Source organism: Stegodyphus dumicola, chromosome 8 (genome assembly GCF_044657685.1).
Source record: "Stegodyphus dumicola isolate Sdum_Otavi_A_Nest chromosome 8, ASM4465768v1".
NCBI classification, from domain to species: domain Eukaryota; kingdom Metazoa; phylum Arthropoda; class Arachnida; order Araneae; family Eresidae; genus Stegodyphus; species Stegodyphus dumicola.
This window is the reverse complement of record NC_140775.1, coordinates 62,690,321-62,717,665: the sequence shown is the minus strand read 5'-3', so window position 1 is coordinate 62,717,665 and position 27,345 is coordinate 62,690,321. Positions and strand designations below refer to the sequence as shown.

Below are 27,345 nucleotides of genomic sequence, written 5' to 3'. Positions count from 1 at the left end.
GCACGTTTCTTCTTCTCGTTGCCAGATTTTCCCCTCTCCTTTCAGATAAACTGTTTTTTTCACACGAGCATGCCGTCCTTCTCGCATCAAGCACGCTTCTTCTTTTCGTTGCCAGATTTTCTCCTCTCTCCTTTCAGCTATAAGTCGTTGGCTTTCAGCTATAAGTCTGTTCTTCCGGCCGGCAGGTTTGGTCGATAGCATAGAGTATGTGCATGAACGCCCCTGCCAAAAATGAAATTTGTCCTTTCTTTGGGACGTATTTCATTAATCAATATCCAAGCAAATTTTCTGTACATTACTTTTACACAATACCAACCTCGTACAGTATTAAATAAAACAAAACAGAACAAGCAATAAATTATTACAATCATAAAAATAAACAAAGAAGAAAAAGAAAAAAACAATCAAATTGTATTAATCATATCATATTTGATATAGACGTGAGAGTGCATCTGCACTTTGGTGCTGGATCCCTGTCCTATGACTAATCCGTAAGTTCCATTTCTGCAATGCCAGAGCCCACCTCGTCAATTTGGGACTTCGAGGAGTAGTTTCATTCAAATATCTGAGAGGGTTGTGATCCGTTATAATTTCTACCTGAGCCCCATAGATCCATTTATCAAATTTATTCAGGCCAAATAAGACTGCCCAAGCTTCCTTCTCAATGCTTGCCCAATTTTTCTGAGTTTGAGAAAGATTTTGACTTGCAAATGCAATAGGACAATAGTTACAACTCTCGTCTATCTGGGTTAAACAGCAACCTACCGCCAAATTGGATGCATCACAATGGATCTGAAATGGCTTTCCTATATTTGGTGTGGCCAGAGATGTCACTTGGCACAAAGTATCCTTTAATTTGTTAAAAGCATTCTGTCCCAACTCCCCCCATAGAACAATATTGGCTTGCCTCTTCTTCGTCAACTCTGTCAATGGTGCCGATATTTCTGCGTAACTGGGAATATAAGATCGATAAAATCCCATTAATCCTAAAACCGATCTCACATCTTTTTTTGTGACTGGCCTGACGAGTTTTCTAATTGCTTTGACCCTTTCTTCATCAGGACCATGCTTGCCTCCTCCAATTATATGCCCCAAATATTTGATTTTTCTAGCTGCAAAAGTACATTTGTCCAAACGTATAGAAAATCCTAATTTTTCTAAAGTGTCCAGAACCAGAGAAATGTGTTTCAAGTGTTCCTCAAATGTTTTCGAGAAAATCACCACATCATCTATATATGCCTGAGCATAATCACTATGACTCTGCAAAGCACAATTCATTTCCTTCTGGAATGTCCCCGAGGCTCCTGATAAGCTGAAAGGCATTGTTCTCCACTGGTACATTCCATTACATGTTGCAAATGCAGTCAAAGGTTTGCTCTTTTCATCCATTCGGATTTGCCAATACCCTTTTCGAAGGTCGATGCTTGTCAGCCAGTTTGCTGCACCCGCCACAAAAATCAATTCCTGCATGTCTTTCATGGGAAATGTTGGAGTTTTCGTTACAGCATTCAATGATCTAAAATCTATACACATTCTAACTGTAGCATCTTTTTTCGCCACACAAACTATAGGATGAGCAATTTCTGACTCAGAAGGTTCAATTAATCCTAATTCTAGCAACTCACGTATCTGCTCATCTACTGCTTTGCGGTATGCCATGGGTACTCCATAGCAGTGGGTTTTCTTCCTAATAGCAGCAGGAATAAGTTCGATTTTGTGTGTACCTACTCGTGCTGGTTGCACTGGACGTGTAAATAATGTTTGATATTTCCTCAGTAGCCCTAAAAGTTTACTCCTTTGGACTGAATCTAAATTAGACATTTCTAATCCTTCCAGAGATTCAGAAAAACTCTTTTCTCCCTTGTTGACAGGTATAGATTCAATTTTCCCAAACTCTTCTTCCCCCTCCAAGATAACATATACTGCTTAGGATCTAACTACATAAGGTCTAATCTTATTCTGATGAACATGTCTTTTGGTCCCATCGGGCATTTGTACTACAAATGAGTGAGAACTTTTCTGTTCCAATATATTTGCAGGACCCTGCCACCTAGCATAAAGCTTGTTATTAGAATCGGGAATCAAGACTATCACCTTATCTCCCACCTTAAATGTTTTTATGGTAGACCTTAAATTATGATAGTGTGCTGTCCTCTCTTGTTGAATTTTAGCTGTGAGCTTTGCCTGCTCCGCTGCCTTCTCAAACCTGGCCTTTAGATTTTGTAAATATGTATAAACAGGAGTTGCATCTAATTGTAAATTTTCATGTTTCCCTGTCCATGATAATTTTAATATCGACAGAGGTCACTGAGGTGTCCTGCCGTACATGAGTTGAAATGGAGCCACCCCAGTTGTTGAGTTGGGTACTTCTCTATAGGCCCACAATACATAAGGAATTTGCAAATGCCCCCCTCTACCTTCTTCTCTGATGACATGATGCAACATTCTTTTTAAAGTACCATTAAACCGTTCAACTAATCCATTAGCTTGAGGATATCCAGGGGTCGAAAACTTAGGACTGGCCCCTATTCGTCTCTCAAATTCTTGAGTCAAATCTGCTTTAAAATTTGTTCCATTGTCACATGCAATTACATTTGGAATACCCGTTCTTGAAAAAATATGTAATAACTCCTCACAAGTCGACTTGGCGGAGAGGCTAGTTAGAGGTATTGCTTCTGCCCATCTGGTATGCTGATCAACTAAGCATAATATGTACTTATGACCCTTAGAACTGGGAGGATCAATCGGACCTATCACATCAATGTTTACAATTTGGAAGGGCAGATCTGGCCTCGTTACTGGGCTGATTGGTGTCCTATCAACAGTTTTAATTGGTCTAGTCAACTGGCACTCTTTACATGCCTCGCAAAATTTCTGAACGTCTAACCTCAGACCTTCCCAATAAAAAGAGTATCTAATTCTCTCCACAGTTTTCTTTACCGCCATGTGGCCACTAAACACCGAACAATGTGCTAACTGCAAGACTTCCTCCCTTCGACTCTTAGGTACAACTAATTGCCCCACACTTTCCCCAAGAATTTTGTCCTTATGAAAGAGAAAGTTATCCACTGTATAATAATTCCCCTTTGCTTTCTGAGCATTCTCCCATGCTCCTACCAGAGATTCACAAGCTCTCTTCTAAATACATCCGCTGTACATAGTCTGCCTGGCTGAGGTTTCTGGCTTTCACTTGATTCCACCTTCCTTTCCTCATTGAGATTCCTTCCCATACTAGCGTTTCCTTCTAGTTTCCCTGTGTTTACCTTCACAGACTTTTCCTTTCTTTTAACCTCTGGGATATTTGTGGTTTCTTCAGGTAAGTTTTCCACCCCTTCACCTGTGTCATATAACCGACCTCCTAACATGGTGAATACTTCCGGAGGAAGCAACACATCCTCTGCCAGCGATTCTGCAACTGCACACAAAATCTCTTGATGTGCAACACTAGCACTTTCTCCTACAGTAATACTCAGTGGAAGGCTTACCAAAGGGCATATAACAGCTGGAGCAAATATACCTTTCAAATATATACTCGATCCTTCCTTCAGTTGGAGACTTTTGGTTAACTCTTTCTTAACCACCGTAATTTCTGTTCCTGAATCAACTAGGGCCTTCCCTATTGTTCCATTCACACTAATAGGAACCCTTTTCAACTCACACAGCTTATAGTCGTTGACATCCCGTGACTTCCTCAAAGGATCCACACGAGCTACCACAACTTTGTCCTCTAGGATATTATTATCCTGATCTTTCTTTACCCAGTTTACCCTGGCTTTATCCTTTTCCTCATTTCTGTTATACTGCCTAGAACCTTTAATCTGAGGACAGTGCCTTTTAAAATGTGAAGCCGAACCACATACAAAACAAGTTAAACCTTTAACGTTCCCTGTGGTTTTCCCTATGGTTTCTGACGTATGCCGACTGCCTCGTCTTTCTTCGACCTTAGGTTTCTCACCTACTGCCTGATTTAAAATCTTAGTTTCACAAGCTCCCTACGTACGTTGTAGGACTTCCCTTTAGCCGCAAAGAATATGTCACACTCCTTTCCAAGCTCTTTTGGCTTGAACCACAAGTCTCCCTGCCTTATACCTATGTGTACTGCAGTTTCCGTATAAAGGGTCTGGTAGATTTTGTCCGCTACCACCAACTGATTAAGACCTTCAAAGTCTGTCATCCCCCTTGATTTCACATAATTTTCCCACATGGCAGTAACTCTAGTAGAAAACTGGCCAAAGGTCTCTTCTGAACTTCGTCTTGCCTTTCTGAAATTCTCCAGGCATACCTGAGGTGAAGGTTTAAATTCTTTCAACACAGTTTACTTTATTTCCTCATAATTCCCATACTTATCCTCGCTTATTAATGTTAATAAATTTGCCGCTTTATCTCCCAAAAGGTAAATCAAAATTTTGGCCTTATGCTCATCAGGGACACTTTCATTGACATAAGCTCTTTCTAAACTGGAGAAAAAATAGTCCCAGCCATCTGCTTTACATGGAACCTTTACTGTCAATAATCTGATTGTCCTCGTTAACTCTTCTACTGATCTTTCCTTCCCATTCTCCCCCCGTTCGGGTGTAGTACTCCTATTCGAGTAACGATCCTGGCAATCTACCATATACTTCTCAATCGCAATCCGCTCCTCTGCCCCTAACTTTAGTTTATATTCCCTTTCCTGCCTTTCCTTCTCCTCTTTTGCCTCCCTATCTGTAATGATAACATTCAGAAGATCCTTTGCTACCTGCTCCTCATAGCTTTCACTAGCAAGAATCTTTTCCCTCAAGTCCAAAATCCTAAATGTAGGCAACACTTCAACACCAAACTCTTGTGCAAGGGCGACTAGATCAGCCTTTCGAGATTTGGCCAAAAATGACATTATGCGACTTTATATTCAACTTAATTAAAATAACAGAAAATTAAAACTAAATTTCCTTACATAAAATTATACATTAAGTTAAATCCTTAACTGCTGTTGAATCATAAACACATAGTATCTGCATTAAATATGCACAACATCCAAATACTCAATAAATAAAAAAAAACATGTATGTTTATATATAAGCATTTGAAAATTAATGCAATCATATCTCATAAATAAAACACAAGCATTACTTAAACTAATGATCATTCACTCATATAATAAAAAACGGTACTATTCCGTTTTGAGGACCGTAAAAAATTACAGCGAAAATGTATGCGCAAAATCGCCAAATCTAGCAAACGCGTCCATTTAACAGCGCGCCAAATCTAGCTGATAACAGCGCTGATTTCAGATCGCGTAAGTTTATATAGTTTTATATTTCTTAAGACGCCATTGAAATACTAGTTTAATTTTTAAATCCTTTTTTTGATTTTAAATCCTTCTTTAATATCCTATGGATTTAACAATTTGGGAATTGCCCATGACGAAAAGTCAACAATAGAATTTTGGGTAAAGTTCAGAATCATCCGCTGTGACGCGTTTTTAAAAATTGCACATACTCGCTATCCATGTGCACATCGACCTATTTTCACTTAAAAAAAAATCCCAAAATTACACAAAAATGGCACTGTGCACACCCTTGGCTTTATCTATGTACACATCGACCTATTTTCACTTAAAAAGTAAAAGAAAATTGACAAAAATCCAATAGTTTTTACCCTTGTAAAAAGCGGCAAACAAATAAGTGGGCGATTCTTTACCGAGAATATTTTCAAATATTTTCATTCATTATAGAAAATTACGTTTGAACAACCAACGAGATGAAATGATGCTTTAGCGATAAGTCGGTAGCGAAATAGCGATGCAGGCATCCATTCACTTATGTTTAGCAATTTTTATATAAATTATAATAATGATCTGAAATAGTTATTTACTATTACGCTTCCATTCAGTCATGTTTAGCCTTTTTCATATAAATTATAATAAAAAAAAAAGTATTATATGAAATTAACCTTTCATCTAGATTAAAATATCATTCTTAGATAGTTATTTACTATTACACTTCCTTTCTTGCGTTAAGGTTGCCGCAATTATTTTTGGCAGCATTGGCATCAACAATAGTTTGGCGATTTTTTACGGCCCTCGAAACCGAATAGTACCTAAAAAACAAATGCACTTGCAAGGTAATTCAAGTCTCATATGATAATCGCACTGATAATTTTTGTCTTATAAAATACTTGTTAAAGTGTACCTTTACATTAACAGCAAATTTTTCATAAACACAAAAACATAAATAAATCACTTAACGAGAGAACCTGGTAGAAGATAACTATTCCACTTAATAAGCTTCGCAGCATTCGTAAGGAATTCACTTGAGCGTTTTCCGAGTCGACAAATATACATCCCACCGCTGCCACCACTGTCATATAATCGACCCTTTGATCAATCATCTTTGTCGGTTCGTTTCTATCCACTTATGAATGTTATTAGTCAACTCTATTTGCAGGAAATAAACTGGGACACTTATGCAGGTTTAACAATAACATGAGCTATATTTTAATTTTGTAAATACAGTTTAACTTTTCACAAAGTATTGCTTTTATTCACATTTACATCAAACGCACAAGTAATACATTGCATCTCTCAGCTCTTAACAAAAAAAAAACAAAAAACAAACAAACAAAAAAAAAAAAAAAAAAAAACAAGCTAACTTTACTCTCGGAATACAGCCAAAAATAATTTCAAATTTTTTTTCACGAGCATGCCGTTCTTCTCGCATCAAGCACGTTTCTTCTTCTCGTTGCCAGATTTTCCCCTCTCCTTTCAGATAAACTGTTTTTTCACACGAGCATGCCGTCCTTCTCGCATCATGCACGCTTCTTCTTTTCGTTGCCAGATTTTCTCCTCTCTCCTTTCAGCTATAAGTCGTTGGCTTTCAGCTATAAGTCTGTTCTTCCGGCAGGTTTGGTCGGTAGCATAAAGTATGTGCATGACAGATATGCTGTTGCAAAAAATATGATTAGGAAATATTCACTGAAGTGGGCACCTACAATCTAAAACAAAGCAAAGAATTTTAAGCCACAGTAGGTTAGAGAAATCGACGACAGAACAATGCAATGATCAATACAATAATACGACAGAAAACAAAAATGAGCAGAAATTACCGCAATATCTTGACCATAAAGTCATCAGATTTCACAAGTTTGTTGATGGTATGAGGCAAAAATACAACTTTTCTTTATCTAATATTGAAAATATGGATGATACCCCGATGGACAGCAAATAATGAACAATACAACAGTGAACACAAAAGGTTAGCCCTTTTGTGTTCACTGTTGTATTGTTCAAGTTCAAAACTGTTCAAGTCAGAAGTTAGGCCTTGCAAAAACTAGGTTTACAGTAGTATTAACATGCATGGCAGATGGAACAAAGTTAAAACCCATGGTCATTTTCAAGAGGAAAACTACTCCTAAAATTACATTTCCGCCAGGCATTTTCGTACATTTTCAAGAAAAGCCTTGGATGGACAAGAATGGTGTAAAATTTTTGATAGAAAATACACTGCTCGACATTGAAAATGCAACACCAAAAGGAGTGATCAGATATTTATGCAAATTTTAGAGTAGACGCACGTCACTGAGTTATGCGAATGATGTGAAATCCGCAGCTCTCCGATGCACGTGAAGTAAGATATAAGGGAAGGAACGTAGAGAATGGCCAATATTCGTGTCGTTATTTCTGCCAGACGAATTATCGAAGAAAGTTGGTTTTTGTCCCGGAGGACGCGTGTAATAGGAGAGAATACAAGGCCGCTCTCAACGAAGGCACTTCCAGCAGATATACGATTTTACGAGGGGTATGGTGATCGGACTGAGCAGGGCGGATTGGTCCTTGCGTCAAATCGCAGCTGATAACCACACGGATGCGAGCACGGTGCATCGGCTATGTCGAACATGGTTGGAACAAAGAAATGTGGGAAGGAGGGGTGCAGGTGCAGCCAGAGTGACGTCAGCATGCGTGGATCGACGCATCTGCCGACAAGCTGCGGCGGTCCCGCAAGTCACTTGTACCGCGATTGTGCAGCATTTGCAAGATACCCTGGATATTCCCGTGTCGACTAGAACCATTTCACGTCGATTGGTTGAACGTGGCCTACACTCACGGCTTCCGTTAAGAAGACTGCCATTGACCCCACAGCATAGACGCCAACGTTTAGAATGGTGACGGACTGGAGCGATGTGGATGGCAGAATGGCGAAACGTCGTGTTCTAAGATGGTCACGCTTCTGTTTATCCAGTAACAGTCGCTGCATACGTGTGTGGCGTCGACGTGGAGACAGATCTAATCCGGCAGCAACTGTGGAACGCCCCACGGCGCGACAACGTGGCATAATGGTTTGGGGCGCTATTAGCTACGATTCCAGTACACCTCTAGTTCGTATTCAGGGCACTATGACGTCCCAACGATCCTTGGATAATGTACTGCGGCCGGTGGCAATCCCCTACCTTCAGGGGCTGCCTAATGCAATTTTTCAGCAGGATAACGCCCGACCACACAGTGTTCGCATCTGCCAACATGCTCTTCAAGTTGTACAGATGCTTCCCTGGCCACCGTACTCTCCTGACCTGTCACCAATCGAACATGTGTGGAATGTGATTGGAACGCCGTTTGCAGACTTTGCCCCTGCTTCGTTCAGAAGACGAACTGTGGCAAATGGTTGAAAAATTTGGAAACAGTGATTAGACTTCCAATGCGGGGACTTCTAATGCTACGGACGTACTGAGGACGATTTGTTATGGAATAGTGATGACGCAGATTTTGGTTTATTGGTTTATTAGATTACATCAAAGCACTAGAGGGCTATTTGCCTTAAGGGCAGGATGCCTTCGTGGAGGACATTTTAAGGGGAACTGGCTCGTATACACGGTGATGACGAAGAGAAAATCGACTCTCTTGAAATAGAGCCCACCAGCGGCCGAGCGGTAAAGTCGTTGAACACTGGTAGTTCGGTCCGAGGCTCTAATCTCACGAACGGGCTTGTTCCATGGGCGTTTTCGTGTTTTTCCCCTTGTTTAACGTGTATACGAGCCAGTTTCCCTTAGTCATCCACGAAAGCATCCGTCCTCTTAGCCGGATAGCTCTCGAGGCTTTGCCATAATCACACACACACACACTTGAAATAGAATGGAACCCAAATGACAAGCTTCTCAATGAAAGTGAGGATGCACTTGAAGAGCTAGCCTCAGAGGATAGATGTGAGAATTTTGAAGGATTTGTAAATGCATTAGCGGATGATTTGCTTTATAATGATTTTAATTTTTATAAATTTCAATCTAATATTTTTTGTATCTGTCCAAAAAGACGATCCCAGATATGGGGGAGGGTTATAATTCAACTATCGTCTTATCTGCGGAAATATCTTTTAATAATCTTTCATCATAATCATATCTTTTAATCAGTATATATCTTTTAAAATATAAGGAAGTAATAAACATATGGAGAAAGCCTTATTCAAATTCTGCATGTGTAATTTAAAAACATTTTAAAGATAAGAATTTTTCCTCAGTATTTCTCAATATAATGTTGGTTCTTTGCCTGTCAAAGCACAGTTACATTCTTAAAACCTCAGTTTTCAAGTTCTGAGAAGCGCTCACCATTGATATAACATATATAAGTAAATCAATAGCTCTCTGATCGACTTTTGGAACTCCGTAAACGAAAACATAAAATATAAGCGAGTTGCAGAACAGTAATTTAAGATTTTAACAATATTAAAAATACATAAAAATTATAAATAAATATATTTATATACACTAGAAAAAAATTTATATCATTCTCTGTTCACTACGCATAATCTAAAAAAAGGAAAAACATCAAAAAGATGTCTTGAAATTCTATTTAGTAGCCATTTTTATTGCACACTCATTTTTTCCTTCCTGCTGATATTTTATTAAAATTAACAAACAGTATTCTTAATATTAACCTAGTTCTTAAATTTTTGAAGTTTTTCCCTCATTGCTTTTGACCACTGTCAGTCTCTAGTAACTCAGTTATAGATGCTTCATGCCCCACTGATTTTCCGTGACACATATCTAATGACTGTAATAATTATGCAACATCCGATTACGTGTAATAAAAAATATTCTTAAAAAATGAAAATTAACTTATGTAAGAACGGTATGGCACTATGTGACTGAAAAAGTAAGAGTCAAGCAAATAGCAAGAACTTTTTTTTATTTTATTTCTGCAGCTGGACGTACTTTACAGAACGAGAACTTGGTGGCTCAAGTCACTGGGGTCTTTTATCTACATACAGTGGAGCCGGATCTTACGCTGATTTAGGTACCAATTCGGAACAATCCAAAGCTGTAATGAAAGTCCTAAAAGAAAACCTTTGGATATCCAGAGCTACGCGAGCTGTCTTCTTAGATTTCACGGTCTACAATGCAAATCTGAACTTGTTCTGCATTGCCAAGTAATAAAATACTGAATTATTTTTTTCTGAGAGAATTTGCATTATTTTTTTCTGAGAGGCTTTGTAACTCAAAAAAACTATTTGTTCAAATGTGAGTGTTTTATCTCAGGTTCTTTTCTTTTTCATGATCAGCACTCGAAAAGGTAAAGTTTTTTTTTTCTTTTTTTTTTCCTTTTTTTTTTTTTTTTTTTTTTTTTTTTTTTTTTTTTTTTTTTTTTGAGTGCTTAAATGTGTTGGTATAAATTGCAGTCTGATTCTGATTAGATAACAAAAGTGCTTTTCATTTCGATTTTTTATTGTTCTGAAATAGCCAATTGTTCATGAGAGTATGACAACAAAGCAATTATAAAATTTAAAATGAAAATGGTGAAGAGTTCAGCAATGTAGAATTAAAAGCTAATTTTAATGTTGTTATCTAAAAACATGGGGTGTGGAAGAAGTAACCAGTCCATGACCATTAAGGAGACAAGAAAGAGACAATTTAGTTTCATACTAAAGTATGAAATAGAATAAGTGATTTTCGGGATTTCGTTCAAAACCTGCATAATGAAATTCCTAACAGTATAAAGAAAACTAAAGTTATTAAGATGACAATCGCTATTAGTCGCGATGAATGAGCTATCAACTGCGGCAACATCTTTCATTAAATTTAATTGGTATTTTATGTGATTCTTTTAATTTAAAAGATTTAATTTAAGACATTTTTGTTCAGGTACTAGTAATTGTATTTTCTATTTTAGTAAGAGGATATTTACTTGCAGTATGATGTTTTGTTATATAACCTTTTATTTAGTACACTCAGTTCACTGTGAGTGAAATTTTGTCGTCGATTCTTAACTTACTTTCTGACACACTATCATTATCTTTGTACAAACATTATCTTTTGTACAATGTTTTTCGATGATAATGCAGTGTGATGAAGCGATTTTCTCCAAATTCAATTTAGATGCTTTTATTTTGTTCAAACGATTTTTCGCACAAACGATTTATCTTCCTGTATTAAACATATCAGAATTTTACTGTTTTCATCATCGAATAGAGCAGAAAAACTTGTATGACCTTATATGAACAATAAAATTTGTGCGAAACCATAACTTACTTTCTGAATTTTTAAAAATCGATCGATTTTTTCGACTATTTGAATCTGATGATATTAAAATTTCAATATCTGAAAATGTGTCAAATGCAAATTTTTGGAAATTTACAGAATGCAAAACAAATTTTTGTTCTCTTTTAAAATAAAGATGATAAAAATGTATTAATTGAGCTATTTTCTACATTTATAAAAAAAAGTGTTGCAGCCTGAAGCAGACGAGAGAAAAAATAGTTTCTTAAGGAAAAATTACATTTGAGTATGCAACCTTGTCATATTTAACAACGAAATCTCCCATCTTGGCGCATTTAATGACGAACTGGCGATATTCGTTTATTTACATTAACGTAGCAATAATACAATCTGAAACAAAAAAAAAAAAAAAAAAAAAAACGACGCACCAAGAAGGAGTTATCCAAATAGGACGAAAATCGGTAGAAGTGATGTACATGTACAGAAAAACAAATGATTACAGTTTGATAAAAATTGGATGATTTATTGAATTGATAGAGCTTCACAAATTGAAAACGTCAGTAATGCGTGTGTCCACCTCTGGCCCTGCAAGCAGCTATTCGGCTTTACATCGATTGATAGAGGTTGCGGATGTCCTCCTGAGGGATATCGTGCCAAATTCTGTCCAACTGGCGCGTTTGATCGTCAACATTCCGAACTGGTTGGTGGGCCCTGTCCATATGCTCCAAACAGGCTCAATAGGAGAGAGATCCGGTGACCTTGCTGGCCAAGTAATGAATGTTCAGCAAGCAGTAGAAATATGTGCAGTGTGGGAGCGGGCATTATCTTGCTGAAATGTAAACTAGGGTGGCGTGACATGAAAGGCAACAGAAAGAGCCTTAGAACTTCGTCGACGTACTACTGTGCTGTAAGGTTGCAACGAATGACAACCAAAGGGATCCTACTATGAAATGAAATGCCACCCCAGACCATCACTCTTGGTGGTCGGCCTGTCTACCGGAAGACAGTCAGGTTAGTATCACACCGCTGTCCGGGGCGTCTCCAGACTCGCCTTCGCTGGTCATCGGGGCTCAGTCAAATCGGGACTCATCAATGAAGACTATTCTACTCTAGTCAGTGACATTCCAGTCAGAATGAGCCCGATACCACTGCAGACGGTCTTGACGTTGTACAGAGGTCAATGGTAGTCGGCTCAAGGGGAGCCGTGACCTCAGCCCTCTTTCTGTGAGCCGTCAATGAATGGTCCTTGGGGTCACTGAAGTACTAGTTGCACGTACGATCGATGATAATGATGCATCTGGGGCTGTGAGTGCCGCTCTGACGATTGCCCGGTCTTCACGTTCTGTCGTTTCTCTAGGCCTACCGCTTCCTTCTTGACGCTGTGTGCGGCCATGGTTCACCCATTCCTGCCTACATCGTCTAATAGTGGCTCAAATGTCCTGCTCAAATGTCGAGCTACTCGCCGATAAGACCAACCGGCTTCTTTGAGCCCTCTACACGACCTCTCTCAAATTCTGACATCTGCGGATATGGTTCGCGCACCTGTATGCCAGGCATAGTTACTGTCTACCAGAGTACACGGAATGAAATTCGTGAAGAATTTATGACCTGAAATCGTAATTTCTCCTCCTAAATATCCTGCCAGTTGCGTAGATCAGCTGAGCTGTAGCGACAACCGTTCATTCATTGGCAGCTAAAATGTAAAATTTTGCATTTTCCTTCGAAACCTGTATGCATATCAATTTGTATCCAGTTTGCTTTATATATTCTCGGTGCGTCGTAGTGCGTCTTTTTTTTTTTTTTTTTTTTTTTGTTGTTGTTGTTGTTGTTGTTGTTGTTGTCTAAGAGGGTATAAGTAAATATTTGTTATAAAGAAGTAAAATAGTTGTTGTAACATTGCAACATTTTTATTATATCCAATTTCCAAAACTGAATACTCATATCGATTTCTTAATCTGTGAATGCCGGTCAGTTATTTTTCTTAATTTAATAATTTTCTAATAATTAATCGCTGCTTTTTAATAATGACTAAAATTTTCGTCTCTGATAATTTATAGTTGAGACTAAAAAATCGAAAATAAAACACAATTAAAAAAAAAGCTTTCTATGGAATAATTTTTTATTTAAAATAGATATGATAATTAATGCAGAAGAAAGAGAAAATTAATTTATCATACAGTTTAATGGGAGTAAGAGATTAAACAATTCTATTTACAGAATTCATCTACAATTTTATTTCGCGAATAATTAAAGCATGCGGTATGAAAATAGCTAAATCTGTTAATTTAATTCCGTTTTGAAATGTATAGCCATTAACTTTTTTTTTATTCATCATGTCCGCCCCACACTTTTATTATTCGCGATATAAAATTGTAAATGAATTCTGTAAATAGAAATATTTAATCTATTATTACCATTAAACTATATGATAAACCATTTTTCTCTTTCTAGTGCGTTAATTATCATATCCATTTTAAATAAAAGCTTATTGTATAAAAACCTTTCTTTAAATTATATTTAAAATTTCCATAGCTCATTACTAGATATACATTCTGGTGCAAGAGTGTTATTGTATCAAACTTTAGAATAAAAAGTTAAGAATACCGACAAAATTTCTGCTGGGCAGTTATTAGGAAAATAAACATTTGCTGCAGGAAAATAATAATCCTTTCATATAGTTACTATCCTAGTTTTTTTTTAATTTAATAATTCCATTTTAAATAAAGGAAGAATTAAGTTGAATAATTCAAGTAAAAGTTAATAGCTATGCACAACGCCTTTTGTTTGCTTGCTTACAACTTTTCTGAGAGCACACTTTTCCTAAGGACTAAATATGTCTCTGCTTGTGCATATTCAATAATAATAAAAAAAAATTCCTTTATAAGAATTCCCAATCTATTTATTTTTCAAACACTATGTCATTAACAATTTAAATATCAAATCCTTAAGTATGAAATATATAAAATAAAGAATATATTTTATTCTTTGTAAAATAAGGAATATATGTTATTCTTTGTTTATTTATTTTAAACTAGAATCATTGTAAAGTATACGCTGAAACTATTGACGGTGGAACTTCGAAAATACTTCAAATACCCGTGCTGAAGAAATGATAAGAATCCTTAAAATATCAATTGTTTTTTATTATAAAATTATTCCTAGTGTTTCGATTTGTTTGTCCAGTATTCTATTCCTTTGCTTATTGAATATGCAAGCTAAGAACATGACATTTCTTTTGTATATCGCAGAATTACTTTTAAGATTTTTCATTCACTTGATATTAAAGTACTCTTTACTGAGTATTATTATAATTAAAAAACAACGTTAAAATTCGCAGAAGTATATTTGGTTAGATAAAAGCATTTGAACTTTAAATATCACCCTACTTTATCATTAAAAATGAAGGTAGATTCTAGACTTCTTTACACACTTATTAAAAGCCCCGAATTATAAGAAACGAAGTTTTCTAGTATGAATGGCATTCTTTCTTATATTTTTGAAAATGTATTTATTTTGCTTTTACGCGCAGGATCGTCTTCGAATTTCCTGCAACTGGTGGAATGATTCCTTCGTGGAGTTTCCGCACTGTGAAGCTCTTGCGCTATGTCACAACAAGTGACTACTTTATTTTCATATGTGAAATCATCTTCACAGTATTTGTAGTATATTACCTTATAGAAGAAATATTAGAGGTAAGTGAGAAGATAACTTTAATTTTTAGTAATATTTAATTTTAATGTAGCTCCAAACAGGACAAAAATTTGTAAATACCTTCACAAAAAAGAATTAAAAAAATAAAATGCTGTACGAGTAAAAAACGCTTATATCTACAAGACGAAAGAGAAATATAGGATTTAAATGCCAGGAGAAATGGGCATGTTAGTAGCTTCCAAATTAATATAGAAAAATAAAAAATAGATAAAGCAAAACTTGTAAAACGTAACTTCATTTCAATCTAAATAAAATTAAATTTCACGTAAACTTATTATATATCTACGTTTTCAAAATAGCTTAAATATATTATTTGTAACTATGATGCATACGTACATATATACGAGTAAATATATCTATCCAGACATAATCTTTTGGGACAAAAAAAAACTAATACCATGAAGAAAGTGACTGTTTTTACTCAAGTTAAATATGCGTAATGCCCATGAACTGGTAATAATATGCTTAAATGTTCAAGGCCATAAAAATTATGAATGGTTAGCAATTACACATTGAATGCTCAAATCAGTAATTGGTTAATCCCCCTGGTCCAGATCTGCGAAAATTTGGAGTGCCCCTTATCTGGCGGCCTAACATATCCCATGCATGTTGGATTGGCGAAAGGTTTGGTGAAGAAATGTATCAACAGCTTGGAAAGGCTGGCCAAGAAAAGTATCAACAGCTTGGAAAAAGTTCAGAGATTTGGAAGGCGTGTAAGGCCTAGTGTTATCCTATAGGAAAATGGCTCCAGAAGGGAGTGTGTCCTGAAGGATAATGCAAACAGCAGCAGGATGTCATCAACATATTGTTCAGCCTTTAACGCTGCATGCAGTATAACTAAGGTAGACCTGCTATCGCAAGAAATAGCATTCCACACTAGAGATGGACAAAACCGCTTCTTTAAAGGAACAGATAGAAATAGGTGGCTCACTGAAGTGAATCAGTTCTTTTTATCGGTTCACTGCTTACTAACAATGACCTTGATGAATGCGCTTAGAACAGGCGTGGATCAAGAGAGGTGTGCAAAGATGGGGCAAAAGCAGAAACAATTGAACAAGGAGTGAGATTGCTGGGATCAAGTCAACAAAACTGCTCTGGATATATTTCTTTCAACTGTACTTTTGGGATTCCCTAAATCATCTTTCTGCATATAACAACAGTAAATTATGAGGGAAAATGCTAAGAGTTAAAAAATAAGGAACTAAAATCACTTTTGTTAAAGATTACATTATTTTATTGCTATAATTGATATTTTGTTGCTACTACAAAGCACAGTGTAAACATTAATTTTTAGATTGAAGGCAGATCCCAATAAACAGGAAATTATCTGTTGACAATACCGGCATTTTCTTTTTCTTTTTCTTTTTTTTTTTTTTTTTCTTTTTTTTTTTTTAAATTTATTTAATTTGACAAAATGATACCAAATATCGCTCGATGTTCTTTTGTTCGACAGGGTCCCCATTTTGTTCTGCAACCTTAAAATATGAATGGAATACTTCGATGGAAAAATTTATGTTTATAAATATATACTAATTCTAAAGAAGTTTAAAGAGAAATCCACAACTCTTGATTACAAGATGTTAATAAAATAAGTAAATAAATAAAAATATAATTTATTATTTTACTATTGTATAAAAAAGGAAATACCTAATAAATATGTCATAGTATACCCAATATACATAGGTATACTATGACACAGTTTTCAAGAAATGAAACTCAAACGAACAGCTCCGAGGAAGCCAAACGGACAAATAAGCGACTCCGCCGGATCAGCTAGAAAAGGAGTGTCGGAGCGATGAAAGAAGCGAATAATCAAGACACCGGAGAAGCGAGATCTCGGCTAGAGAAGGAACGCTAAAACAATGACAGCTGGGAGTCCGAGGAAACTAAGTAACTAAGTATCTATGCAAGGAAACTAAGTATCTATGCAGTTCAGTACACTGCCGGTTGGGAAAAAACTCAGTCCATTTGGAAGAAAGGGATGATCAGTTTTGCTGAGATGCGTCAGTTCATGTAATGTTTTTCTATTACTAGATGGAACACAAGCAAGTCAAAATCACACATACATATCCATACAAAACACACATAAAAAATAGGTCAGAGACGTTTCCGGTAAATAATGAAGGAAAGAATGCTAGTGTTTAAATTAAGAGGAAACCAAATTTTTGGCATGCTCTCCAACAACAGCTCTCCTTGAACTGTTAAAAAACTGCCGTCCCGCTTTCGCCGGAGCGCTGATTATTTGTTCAGTAGAATGAATCAGTTCTTTCATTCGGTTCCGGAGCGAATTGTCTATCTCTTCCCCCCACCACCACAGGGATAATGACTGTATGCATTTGTAAAACAAAGGCTAATCGGGATTGCTGGCCGTGTTCTTCGACAACCGAACCCGATGATCATCTGCTCCAAGTCTGAAGCAGAATTCCTCCTGAACACTATGCATTAATGATTGGCTGGCTGATAACAATTGGCTCATAATAATCGGCTACGACACCACTCCTGACAAATCTGTCGATGATGTCAGGTTAAAGGCAGCTAATTCCGCCTCGGCCAAGCGCCTTTGGATGGTGATAGGTGGAACAGGTAGAATGGAAGCGGCTTCGCATGTCGGATAGTGGGCAATGATGCCATTAGGGCAAGTTCGTGCCTATTGCACAGTTACCCGATCTTGTCTCGCAATCCTGCAGCTTCAGCTTCCAAAGCCCTGAATCCACCAATAAGTACCTTGCAGCAACCATTGCTGCCAGCATCTTTGCGCAGCGACGTCTGTACGGGGGTAGGCCTATTGCTCGGTATGACCAGCTCGCTTCACACATCCCTATTATGCGACCTACCTCTTTCTAAGTTGTTTATAAAGTCTGCGACAACGTTTTTAACGGCGTTATTGGTTGTGCCTCCAGGGAACTGCAGCGCAGACAAAGGGAAAAGATAAACCGTACGCAACTCTTACCTGTTTTGTCCAATGTTAGTTGTATAGTAGAAAGGGTTCGCTATAACTGAAGTGAACATTCATTGTCATTGAAATTTAATCATTTGCATACTTAGTATAAATGAATTTGCGTAAACAATTTCGAGATGATCGGATTATTTTTTAATGGCCGCTTCGATTTGTTCCGAAGGTGTGTGTGTGTGTGCATACATTCCAGAAGTATGTTATTTTGTGTTAATACGATACAATAGAGAAATGTTTTCAAGAATTTTTTAGATATTGCTTGTTTAAGACTCAAAATTCAGATGATAATGTCAGACATCATTTAAATATGTTTACACTGAAGAGGAAATTTTGCATCAGCATTAAAATATTCCTGTAGAATACTGATATATAAATAAGATTGGCATATAAATAAAGTTTTGGTCTTATTTTACAATTAGAATTTCTAAAAATCAAATAATATATCTCTTTGAAGTACTTCACTAGTACTTTAAATAAATATAAAGTGGGTTAATAAAATAAAATCCGTATAGTTTAGTTTCAGTGTAAGAATATAATATAAATTTTTAAACTAAAATAAAGATCTTGTACGTTAAATTAAATTTTCAAAATGTATTTCTCTCTGTCACTTGTATTCTCTTTTGGACAGCCTTACGAAGTAAGTATGAACAGTTATTTAATGTGTTACATTGGAAGAGGTCACGGCACCAATGTTATGAAGAGAAAGTTTCGAGACCATGGTTAAATAGTTTTACTTCTAGGTACCATGTTATATCTGAAATTCCTATATTGTTAAATGTTAAATATGAAACTACTTGCCGTTAAAGGTAGTAATCGTATAGAGAAACGTGTACAGCATTTTCGCGTTGTGAAAAAAATGCATTCCGGGACCGCGCCGTGAGAGGATCGAAAACATAAAACATATACAAGATATAAAGGAAAAGTTCATATTAAATATATAAAGAAAACATACTGTAAGAGGTTCCAGATTACATATCAGTTTATTCAATTACAACACAATAAGAAAAATCTTAACCTCATCTGAGAGTCTGTTCATTTAAATTCATAAAAAACTTAAGGTTTGTCTGGTGATTTAAAAGAAAAGGAAAGGGAAACAATTTATGGCCTGAGAGTTAAATTTTAGATTCGACGTGGTTTTTACTGCTAAGGACGTTTTTGGAAAAACTTGCCTAAAGTTCCAACACACCAAAAAAAATAATACTTATCTTGAGTGGACATCTTGAAGTGGAGGAGAGCTCATATCTTAGCTCTATCCTTACGTCACTTGGCAAATCCGCAAGCCAGAAACTCGAACGGCACGACAATAAATTACATCAGCTATACCGTCAAATCTTACGCCTGCTACTGGTTTCCATAGGAGAAAATTATTCCCACTGGAAGCAAGAGAACAGCTTACACCGCACGGCTGTCTGCCTAGACTCTCAGCTCCACCAAGGAAAACGTAGACAATTAAGCTAGGCATTTTAGAGAACGGCTAACGCAGGCTTCCAGTTGTCTAAGGTGACATAATTCCTTCTGTTTTCAAGTCGGAGTTCAGAGGACATCGTCCTGACTTTTGCCGATACAGATAGAGACCCAAGTCTCTGTTAATTTTTTTTGTTATTCGCTCAACAGTTTTTTTTTCTTCGTATTTTTGAGAAAACCCGCGGCCGGGGAGCATAATTGCCGCTCCCCGCCGGAAGCACTGCTCGATGCCGACTAAATCTTTTCCTTTCTCCTTCGCAACACCCACAAGTTTTTTCTCAGTCTCCGTCAACAAGTCCGTCAAGCCCGAAAGTCAGCGAATCCAAGCAGTGAGTGCCTAAGCGAGTCCAGAGTAAGTGTGTAAGAGAGTCTCGCCTCTTAACCAAAACGCGGCCGGGGAGCATATTTGCCGCTCCCCGCCGGAAAACACCTCTCGGAGTCACTTACATTTTGTCCAGCAAGCCCAAAAATCAGCGAGTCAGTCCGAGAGTCAGCCAAAAGTAAGTGTGTCCAACTCAAATTTCCTTCTTCTCCTTCACCAAACGGGCTCCCACTATGGCTTCACTTATCGCCCCCTTAATTATGGCAAAATCTTCGTTTTCAACTCCAGAATGCGGAAATAAGGGTGATCGCGCATGCGCGCCCTTCTTCACTTAGCCAACAACCGGACCCTCAATCGCCAAAAACCTGAATGACTTACATTGAAAGACAAGTAGCAACCTTTGACCTTTCCGTCACGTACTTTCCTCTCTTAAGGTCAACTAACAATGAAAATTCTTTCTCGAACATTCTAAAGCGCGCGAAATCATGACTTGGCGAAAATTGCCTCCCTTTCCCTGCTTCTTTCACAATGACTAAAAGTTTGTACAAGATTTACAAATAGAGGCAAATAAATAATACTCTTTTAACTAAATAATATTTCCAGAAGCATCTGTTTTTCCCCAAAATTAAAGCCTTAAATTAAATAATTCATAATCAAATAGAAATTAAGATTTCCATAAATCAGAAAATCATTCACATAATTTTTATAACGCTATCCGGTAATTTCTCTACATAACAAATGTATATAAAAATATAACTCCTGAAAATAGCAATGCTTTAAACGCATTTCTGCTAGGAACAGCGATTTTAATGATTTGTGCATTAAGTTTGGTCCTGAAGGTGTATGTTATAGAAAGTCAGTAGTAATACAGTAATAACTTTTTAACATTTGCTTATATTCAAAATACAAACGGCTGCATAATTATAATGTGCGTCATATGTATCTACTTGTATTAAGACAAAAATAATTACTCAGCTGAATAAAAAGAACGAAATATAACTGTAGTGAAGGGAGCAGTGATTAAAACACGCATTAAAAAGCAGCTGGGCTTAGAATAGCAAGACAGAGCTTTATTATTATTTTACTTAAAAATCTGTAATTTGAAATAATGAACAAAGTCTGCTTAATTAAAAGTTACATCTACTTAAAAAAAAGAAATAAAACCCCATGTTACGTTTTGATTTATTAAATAAAAATATGATTACATTAGGCAACTGGGTAGGAACGAACTTGAAAATAAACGGAGAATATATTATTACAGCAGTTTTTATTTTTAGCTTAAGGGTGCAATTATTAAATTATAAAAAATAATTTGCGTAATTATGTTTAAACAAACATTTCAGTTCAAACAAGTGTTAGTCCCAAATTAACAACAGTCTATCAGATAGCATTTTCGTACCAACTAATTAATAATTGCATATAGTTTCTGAAGAGAATAAAAATAACACCTTTTTTTTTTCTTTCAAAACTAAAATAAAACTTAAGCACTTTTTTCGGAAGGAGAAATAAAGAGAATTAAATTTTATTTAATACTACTTACTTTTCGAGTTCTCATTTATAATTCAAATATAGTGAAAATGAAGAGAAGAAATACAAACAGAAATACTGTGACAAGATTACCTCATATCCAGAATTGAGAAAATTATAATTAAAATCTTTGAGAAATCATTTACTATGTGTTTCATATTGCTACAATCGTTAATAATTATCTGTTTTATTTGGAGAAAATGTTTGATACATTTAATTGCAACTTTACCTTTGCTCATTTTCGGTTTTATCTATATATAGTTTAATCACTTTATTTACATAATTTTCTTTAATAATAGTAATAATAATTTCCTTTTAATTTTTTAATCATTTTAAGTATCAGTGTACTCCGTGTTTTGTAAATTTAATTCTTCAACAAAGTTTCTTCAGAAATACTTATATTATTGTTAAATAATAACTGTTATATAATAATAGTGGCATAATCTCTAGCTTCCGTTTTCGTAAAATTTTCTTTAAACACTTTTTAAAAAATTACCTGATCAGTCATTTTATCGTTCACTATAGTATTTGTTACTACTATTTTTAACTTAACTCAATTTACTGTCACCTAATGCTACCTAAAACATTCTTCAAAATAGAAACAAAATGCACTGACATGATATACACTGAAGAGCCAGAATATTATAACCACCTAATCAATAATGCGTTGCGCCTCCTTTGGCCTGCAAAACAGCTGCAACTGACCTTGGAATGGATGCCACAGGTTCTTGGTAGATGACTATAGACAGGTTGTACCAAATGGTTAAGCTGCGGTCACGCAAATTGCAGATTTTTTGACATGGCGATGTTTGATCTCTGAGCTGCTGCTCCAAAACATACCAAATGTGCTCTATTAGGTTAACATCCGGCAAGTTAGGAGGCTAGGATATTAATTGGAATTCATCGTTATGCTTCTCGAACCACTCTATCACAATTCTAGTCTTGTGACACGAGGCGTTGTCCTGCTGGAAAATATCATTCACAGTTGGGAAAAAAGACGCCATATAAGGGTGCAACTGATCTGCACTTATGTTCAGATAGTCCGCAGCTTTCATGGTCTGTTCTACAACAACTAAGGCTCCCCAAGCAGCTCATAAGAACGTCCTCCAAAGCATAATACAGCCACCAACAGCATGTGTATGACCTGCTGTACAGGCGAGAAGGAACTGTACCTCCGAAAGATAGTGTACCCTGACACGACCATCGGCATGATGACTGAGAAATCGTCATTCATCCGTCCAGGCTGTCTTACACTTATCCATGATCTAGTCTCTATGTTCCTGGCCCACTGTAGGCGTAGTTGACAATGACGCTCAGTCAATAGAGGCACACGAATAGGACATCTGCTACGGAGTCCCACATCCAACAGTGTCCGCTGAACTATGAGTTCCGAAACACTTGCACTTGAACCTGCATTGTATTAGGCTGTCAGCTGAGCCACTGTGTAGCGCCGATTTTGCTGTATCAAGCGGGACAGTCTCCGGCTGCCTTTTGCTTTAATGACGCGTTGGATGTCCAACCTCGTGAAGTCTACTACTGGTGTCACCGGATTTCCCGCCACTGATCACCAAGGTAGGACGTCGTTACGTAGCGCTCCTGGATTATTCTCATTTTTCAGCGGAAATCTTTAAGTCCCAGGGGACAATTTTATATCAATCTGTGCGTGAATATCTACTGCATCGATTGCTGTATTGAATAAGTGTATGTTATTGGTATTTCCCAAGAAAAAAGTATTTTTGTGTGAATAACAAAGAAATCTAGGCTGCCACAAAGTACGGTGTGTGTATGCCGCAGCTCCGACGGTAGGGTTCCGCCTGCCTGCCACGTGGTTCCCATAGTAGGCCTAGCAAATTGGGATAGGTTCTTATAAGTCTAAAATTGGTGAATTGTTTTTAAAAATTCAATATCTCAGGATCTACTGCACCTAGCATTACAGGATCTTCATATCAAAGGTATGTTTACCTTTTTATTTGAATCTCAACCCTCTAATTGCAATATTTTCAAAAATAGATTGGTCAGCCTAATAACATTTTGTGACAACTTATAATATCGTCTCTTTCAACATCTCAGTTGAGTACATGTCTTTACGATTTCTCTAAATTATTTTGAAGCGCCAAGTGTCGGTCCTTCAGGTTAGGACCTTATTGTACCTATACAAAAGCAGTAATTAAGAGTCTTATTTTTGAACGACTCTATTGTATTTCAATCGAGATACGTTTCGACGTCGAGGGACATTTCGACAGTCCTACTAATTACTGTTAAAAGCTCTTTATATGCGTGTTCAGTGTGTTCTTTGTGAGAAATTGTATTTTGTACACTATATACTTTCATTCTGCATACTGTAATGTTTTAATTATCTGTTTTTACTGCTTTTTAACTAACTTGTTTATTAGTTATAGCACTTTTTAAGTCATAATGTTTTACAGTTTACTTTACGTTTTATTTACGGTTTTTCTTGTAATGTTTCTGTTTTAATTTCATATGTATGTTTTATTTACTGTAATTCCTTGGTCCTGGGTGTAAAGGGATACCTTCTGCTCACATACTTTACCTTTAGTAAGAAACCTTTGTCAAACATTCTAACTAAGTGTCTCACTGCAATAGTGTCAACTGCATATTAAGGATAAAACTTTCAAAGTATGTTCCGTCAATCAGTGCTTCCAACTGATGGTGTTCCTACACACTCACAAAATATATTAGACGCTTCAAAGCTCCTGGCCTCTGATCTGCCCTACGCAAAAAAGATTTCTACTTTGTGCGATGATATAAGGCAGGTCGCAACAACAAATAAACGCACTAAATACCTACTGCCAACAGATCTTCGTGCTAGACTCTTAGACTCCCTGGCCGCACTTCAGACGCTGGCCTTAGAGGGTCCGAATTATACAGTCAAACCTGCTAAGATCGATATAGGAGTAAATACTTCAACTGTGCTTTGCTGTGAATTGGTTCATCCTCAGTCTTTCTCTACCCCTGCCCAACAGTCACACAATTTGCAGGTACCACCATCCTTGCCAACTGTCTCACCACCGACTTTTGCGGAGGTTCTACGAAATATCAGCAAACCAAGCGTAGTGATCAAATCAAAGTCTAAAAAACCTACTGAAGAACTCAGAAGAGAACTACAAAATAAAGTTCCCTTGCCAGAAATACCAATTACCATCCAAAAAATTCAGCCAACTCCACAAGGAGGATTGGAGGTATTTTGCCAAACTTCAGACGAGATTAATCAACTACAAGAACATCTTCAAAAAGCAGACATAGACGTAGAGGTCAAAAAACGACAACGACGACGCCCTAGGATAGCTATACATAATGTCCCAGACAGCACAAAACCAGAAGAGCTCATCTCAGAACTTAGTTCAACATCAGGAACATCGGCCCACCAATACAAGCCACTCTTCCGATTACGAGAAAGACGTCCTAAAAGAGTTAAGTGGGTCATTGAATGCACGACCGAAGGTTTCGCAGCAGCCATTAATACCAGGCGTATTTTTACAGCCTGGCAATCTCACGGAATCACAGAATTCTTTGGTGTTAAGAGATGCTATCGCTGCCAAAAATTTGGGCACAGCCAAGACATGTGCAAATCCGATAGGATCTTCTGTGGCTTCTGTTCCGGCTCACATGCAACTAAAGAATGTACAGCAGAACATCCCTCCTGTATCAATTGTGGAGATTCAAACTGCAGATTCGGAACACGACTCAACTTCCAACATCCAGCCTATGCAACCGAATGTGCTATCTACCAACGGGCAGTCAATACAATCCGACGAACAACAGAATATTATAGAAATAAGAGAGATATCTTTCTGTAATACTTCTGCAAGTCCGCAAACAACAAACCCCATTACCTCCTTGAATGTCATTAACTTAAAATCATCAGCTCAACACACACCCACAAAATGTTTGCAAATAAATCTTCAGCGAGCGCGTGCCGCAATGTCCGCAGCGAGCGCGTGCCGCAAAGCTACAGAAGAAATGATTGATATTATAATTGGTCAAGAACCATACCACAGACACGGCAAAATTGTGGGTTTTCCCCTTCAATGGACAACATTTCAAAAAGAGGATTCAACACAACCGCCTCGAGCTTTTATTACAATCTGCAACCAGGCATGGACACCGATTGTGCTTGCTTTAGAGAGGGATTTTGTGGCTGTCTTACTGGAAATACTTAATCAGACAATAGCGTTAGTATCCATCTACTCCCCTCCTACAGAAGAAGCGGACCATACCATAATACGCATCCAACAGCTAATGCAATCTCATCGTATATCAAAAATTCTCCTTGCTGGTGATTATAATGCCCATAGCACCACATGGGGCTACGCTGATACGACACCTAAAGGCCGTCATTTCGAAGACTTTTTCTCAAGCAACAACTTTGTAATTCATAATCAAATAGATGAGCCGCCGACCTTTGATAGGCTCCACCCTCGTGGTTGGCCAGACCTCACAGTTACTAGTCATCATATGGCAAATTTAATACGCGATTGGACAGTAGTTGAGGGACAAAGTCTATCGGATCATAACTATATACGCTATAGTATAGCAAGCAGCACTGCAACTAACATCATCCAAAGATACAACCTACCAGGGCGGAAGGTCCGCACTTTCTCTTCTATTGTTAGTAACAGACTAACACCTTTCGTTAATCCAATAAGACATGCTGTAAGTAGAGAGACCCTCCAAAATATTACGAAAGACATTCTATTAACAATACAACAAGTGTGTGATGAACATCTCCCAAAGCGTACTACAAAAGGAATTACCGCACTCCATTGGTGGAATGGTACACTGCGTACTCAACAGCAAAAATGTCGTGCTCTGCGCCGACGCCTCAAACAAGAACGTAAGCAGCAACTAAAATCCACAACACTAATGATCTACCAACAAGAGCGAGCGTATTACAAACGCATGATCTTAGATGCAAAAATTAGCAGCTGGAGAAAGTTTTGTACAGAAACAACCACCACCTATGGACTCCACCACAAGATTGCGGCAGGAAAACTTTTTAAACCAGCCACCTTACATATATTGCTAACACTCAATAGTACTGGCCAATATACAGAAGATGCAATAAAGGCAATCATGTCAGCAGTCTTCACCACAGACAATCCGCAAGAAGACACATTAGAACAGACCACAATCAGGAACCAGCCCTCAGAAATTGCTACATCAAATTATCCTTACTTCACAATCAGGGAGATTCAGCAAGTGCTGCGCCAGCTTCCCCAGCGCAGAGCACTAGGACCGGATGGTATTGAGTACCGAATTATTAAAGCAATTATAAGCACTAATGTAACTCTATTTAAATCACTCTTCAATAAGCTCCTGCAAACGGGGACATTCCCTAACAGCTTCAAAATTGGGCAAGTGGTCTTATTTTTGAAAAAGAATAAAGATCCAACGTCTCCAAGAGTCGTACCGTCCAATATGTCTACTTTCAGCTTTGGGGAAGGTTTATGAAAAGCTAATCATGTCAAGATTGCGGCATCATCTATATGTTACGAAATACTTAAGCCCAATACAATATGGGTTTAGTCCAGGACAGTCTACTTTGCATGCGCTTACAGAAGTTAAGAATCAAATCCTAGAAAATAGGTCTGCTGGCTATCACACAGCGTTTATTTCCATCGACTTAAAAAGCGCTTTTGACACGCTCTGGTGGCCAGCGGTTCTTCAAGCCCTGCGCCTAAGTAAATGCCCAAGAAATATCTATCTTACTTTGGAACACTACCTTTCTGACCGATTGCTAATAGTACCCCATAATAGTGGTATGGTAGTACAAAATCAAAATCAAGGATACCCGCAAGGCTCGTGTGCTAGGCCTTTTCTTTGGAATATAACATTCAATGGTATATTAACCAATGCGTGGCCAGAGCACACGCGCATCATTGCGTAT

At 37.2% G+C, this 27,345-nt stretch overlaps 1 protein-coding gene across 1 annotated transcript in view; it reads left to right on the top strand.

Moving 5' to 3' along the window:
- The window catches only part of LOC118179714 (polycystin-2-like), a 143,051-nt gene that overhangs the window by 54,088 nt on the left and 61,618 nt on the right, over nt 1–27,345 (top strand). Inside the window, exons 6-7 of the mRNA XM_085821915.1 lie at nt 10,170–10,394; nt 14,990–15,152. Coding sequence (XP_085678041.1) covers nt 10,170–10,394; nt 14,990–15,152 — 388 coding nt within the window. The remainder of the gene's footprint in view (nt 1–10,169; nt 10,395–14,989; nt 15,153–27,345) is intronic.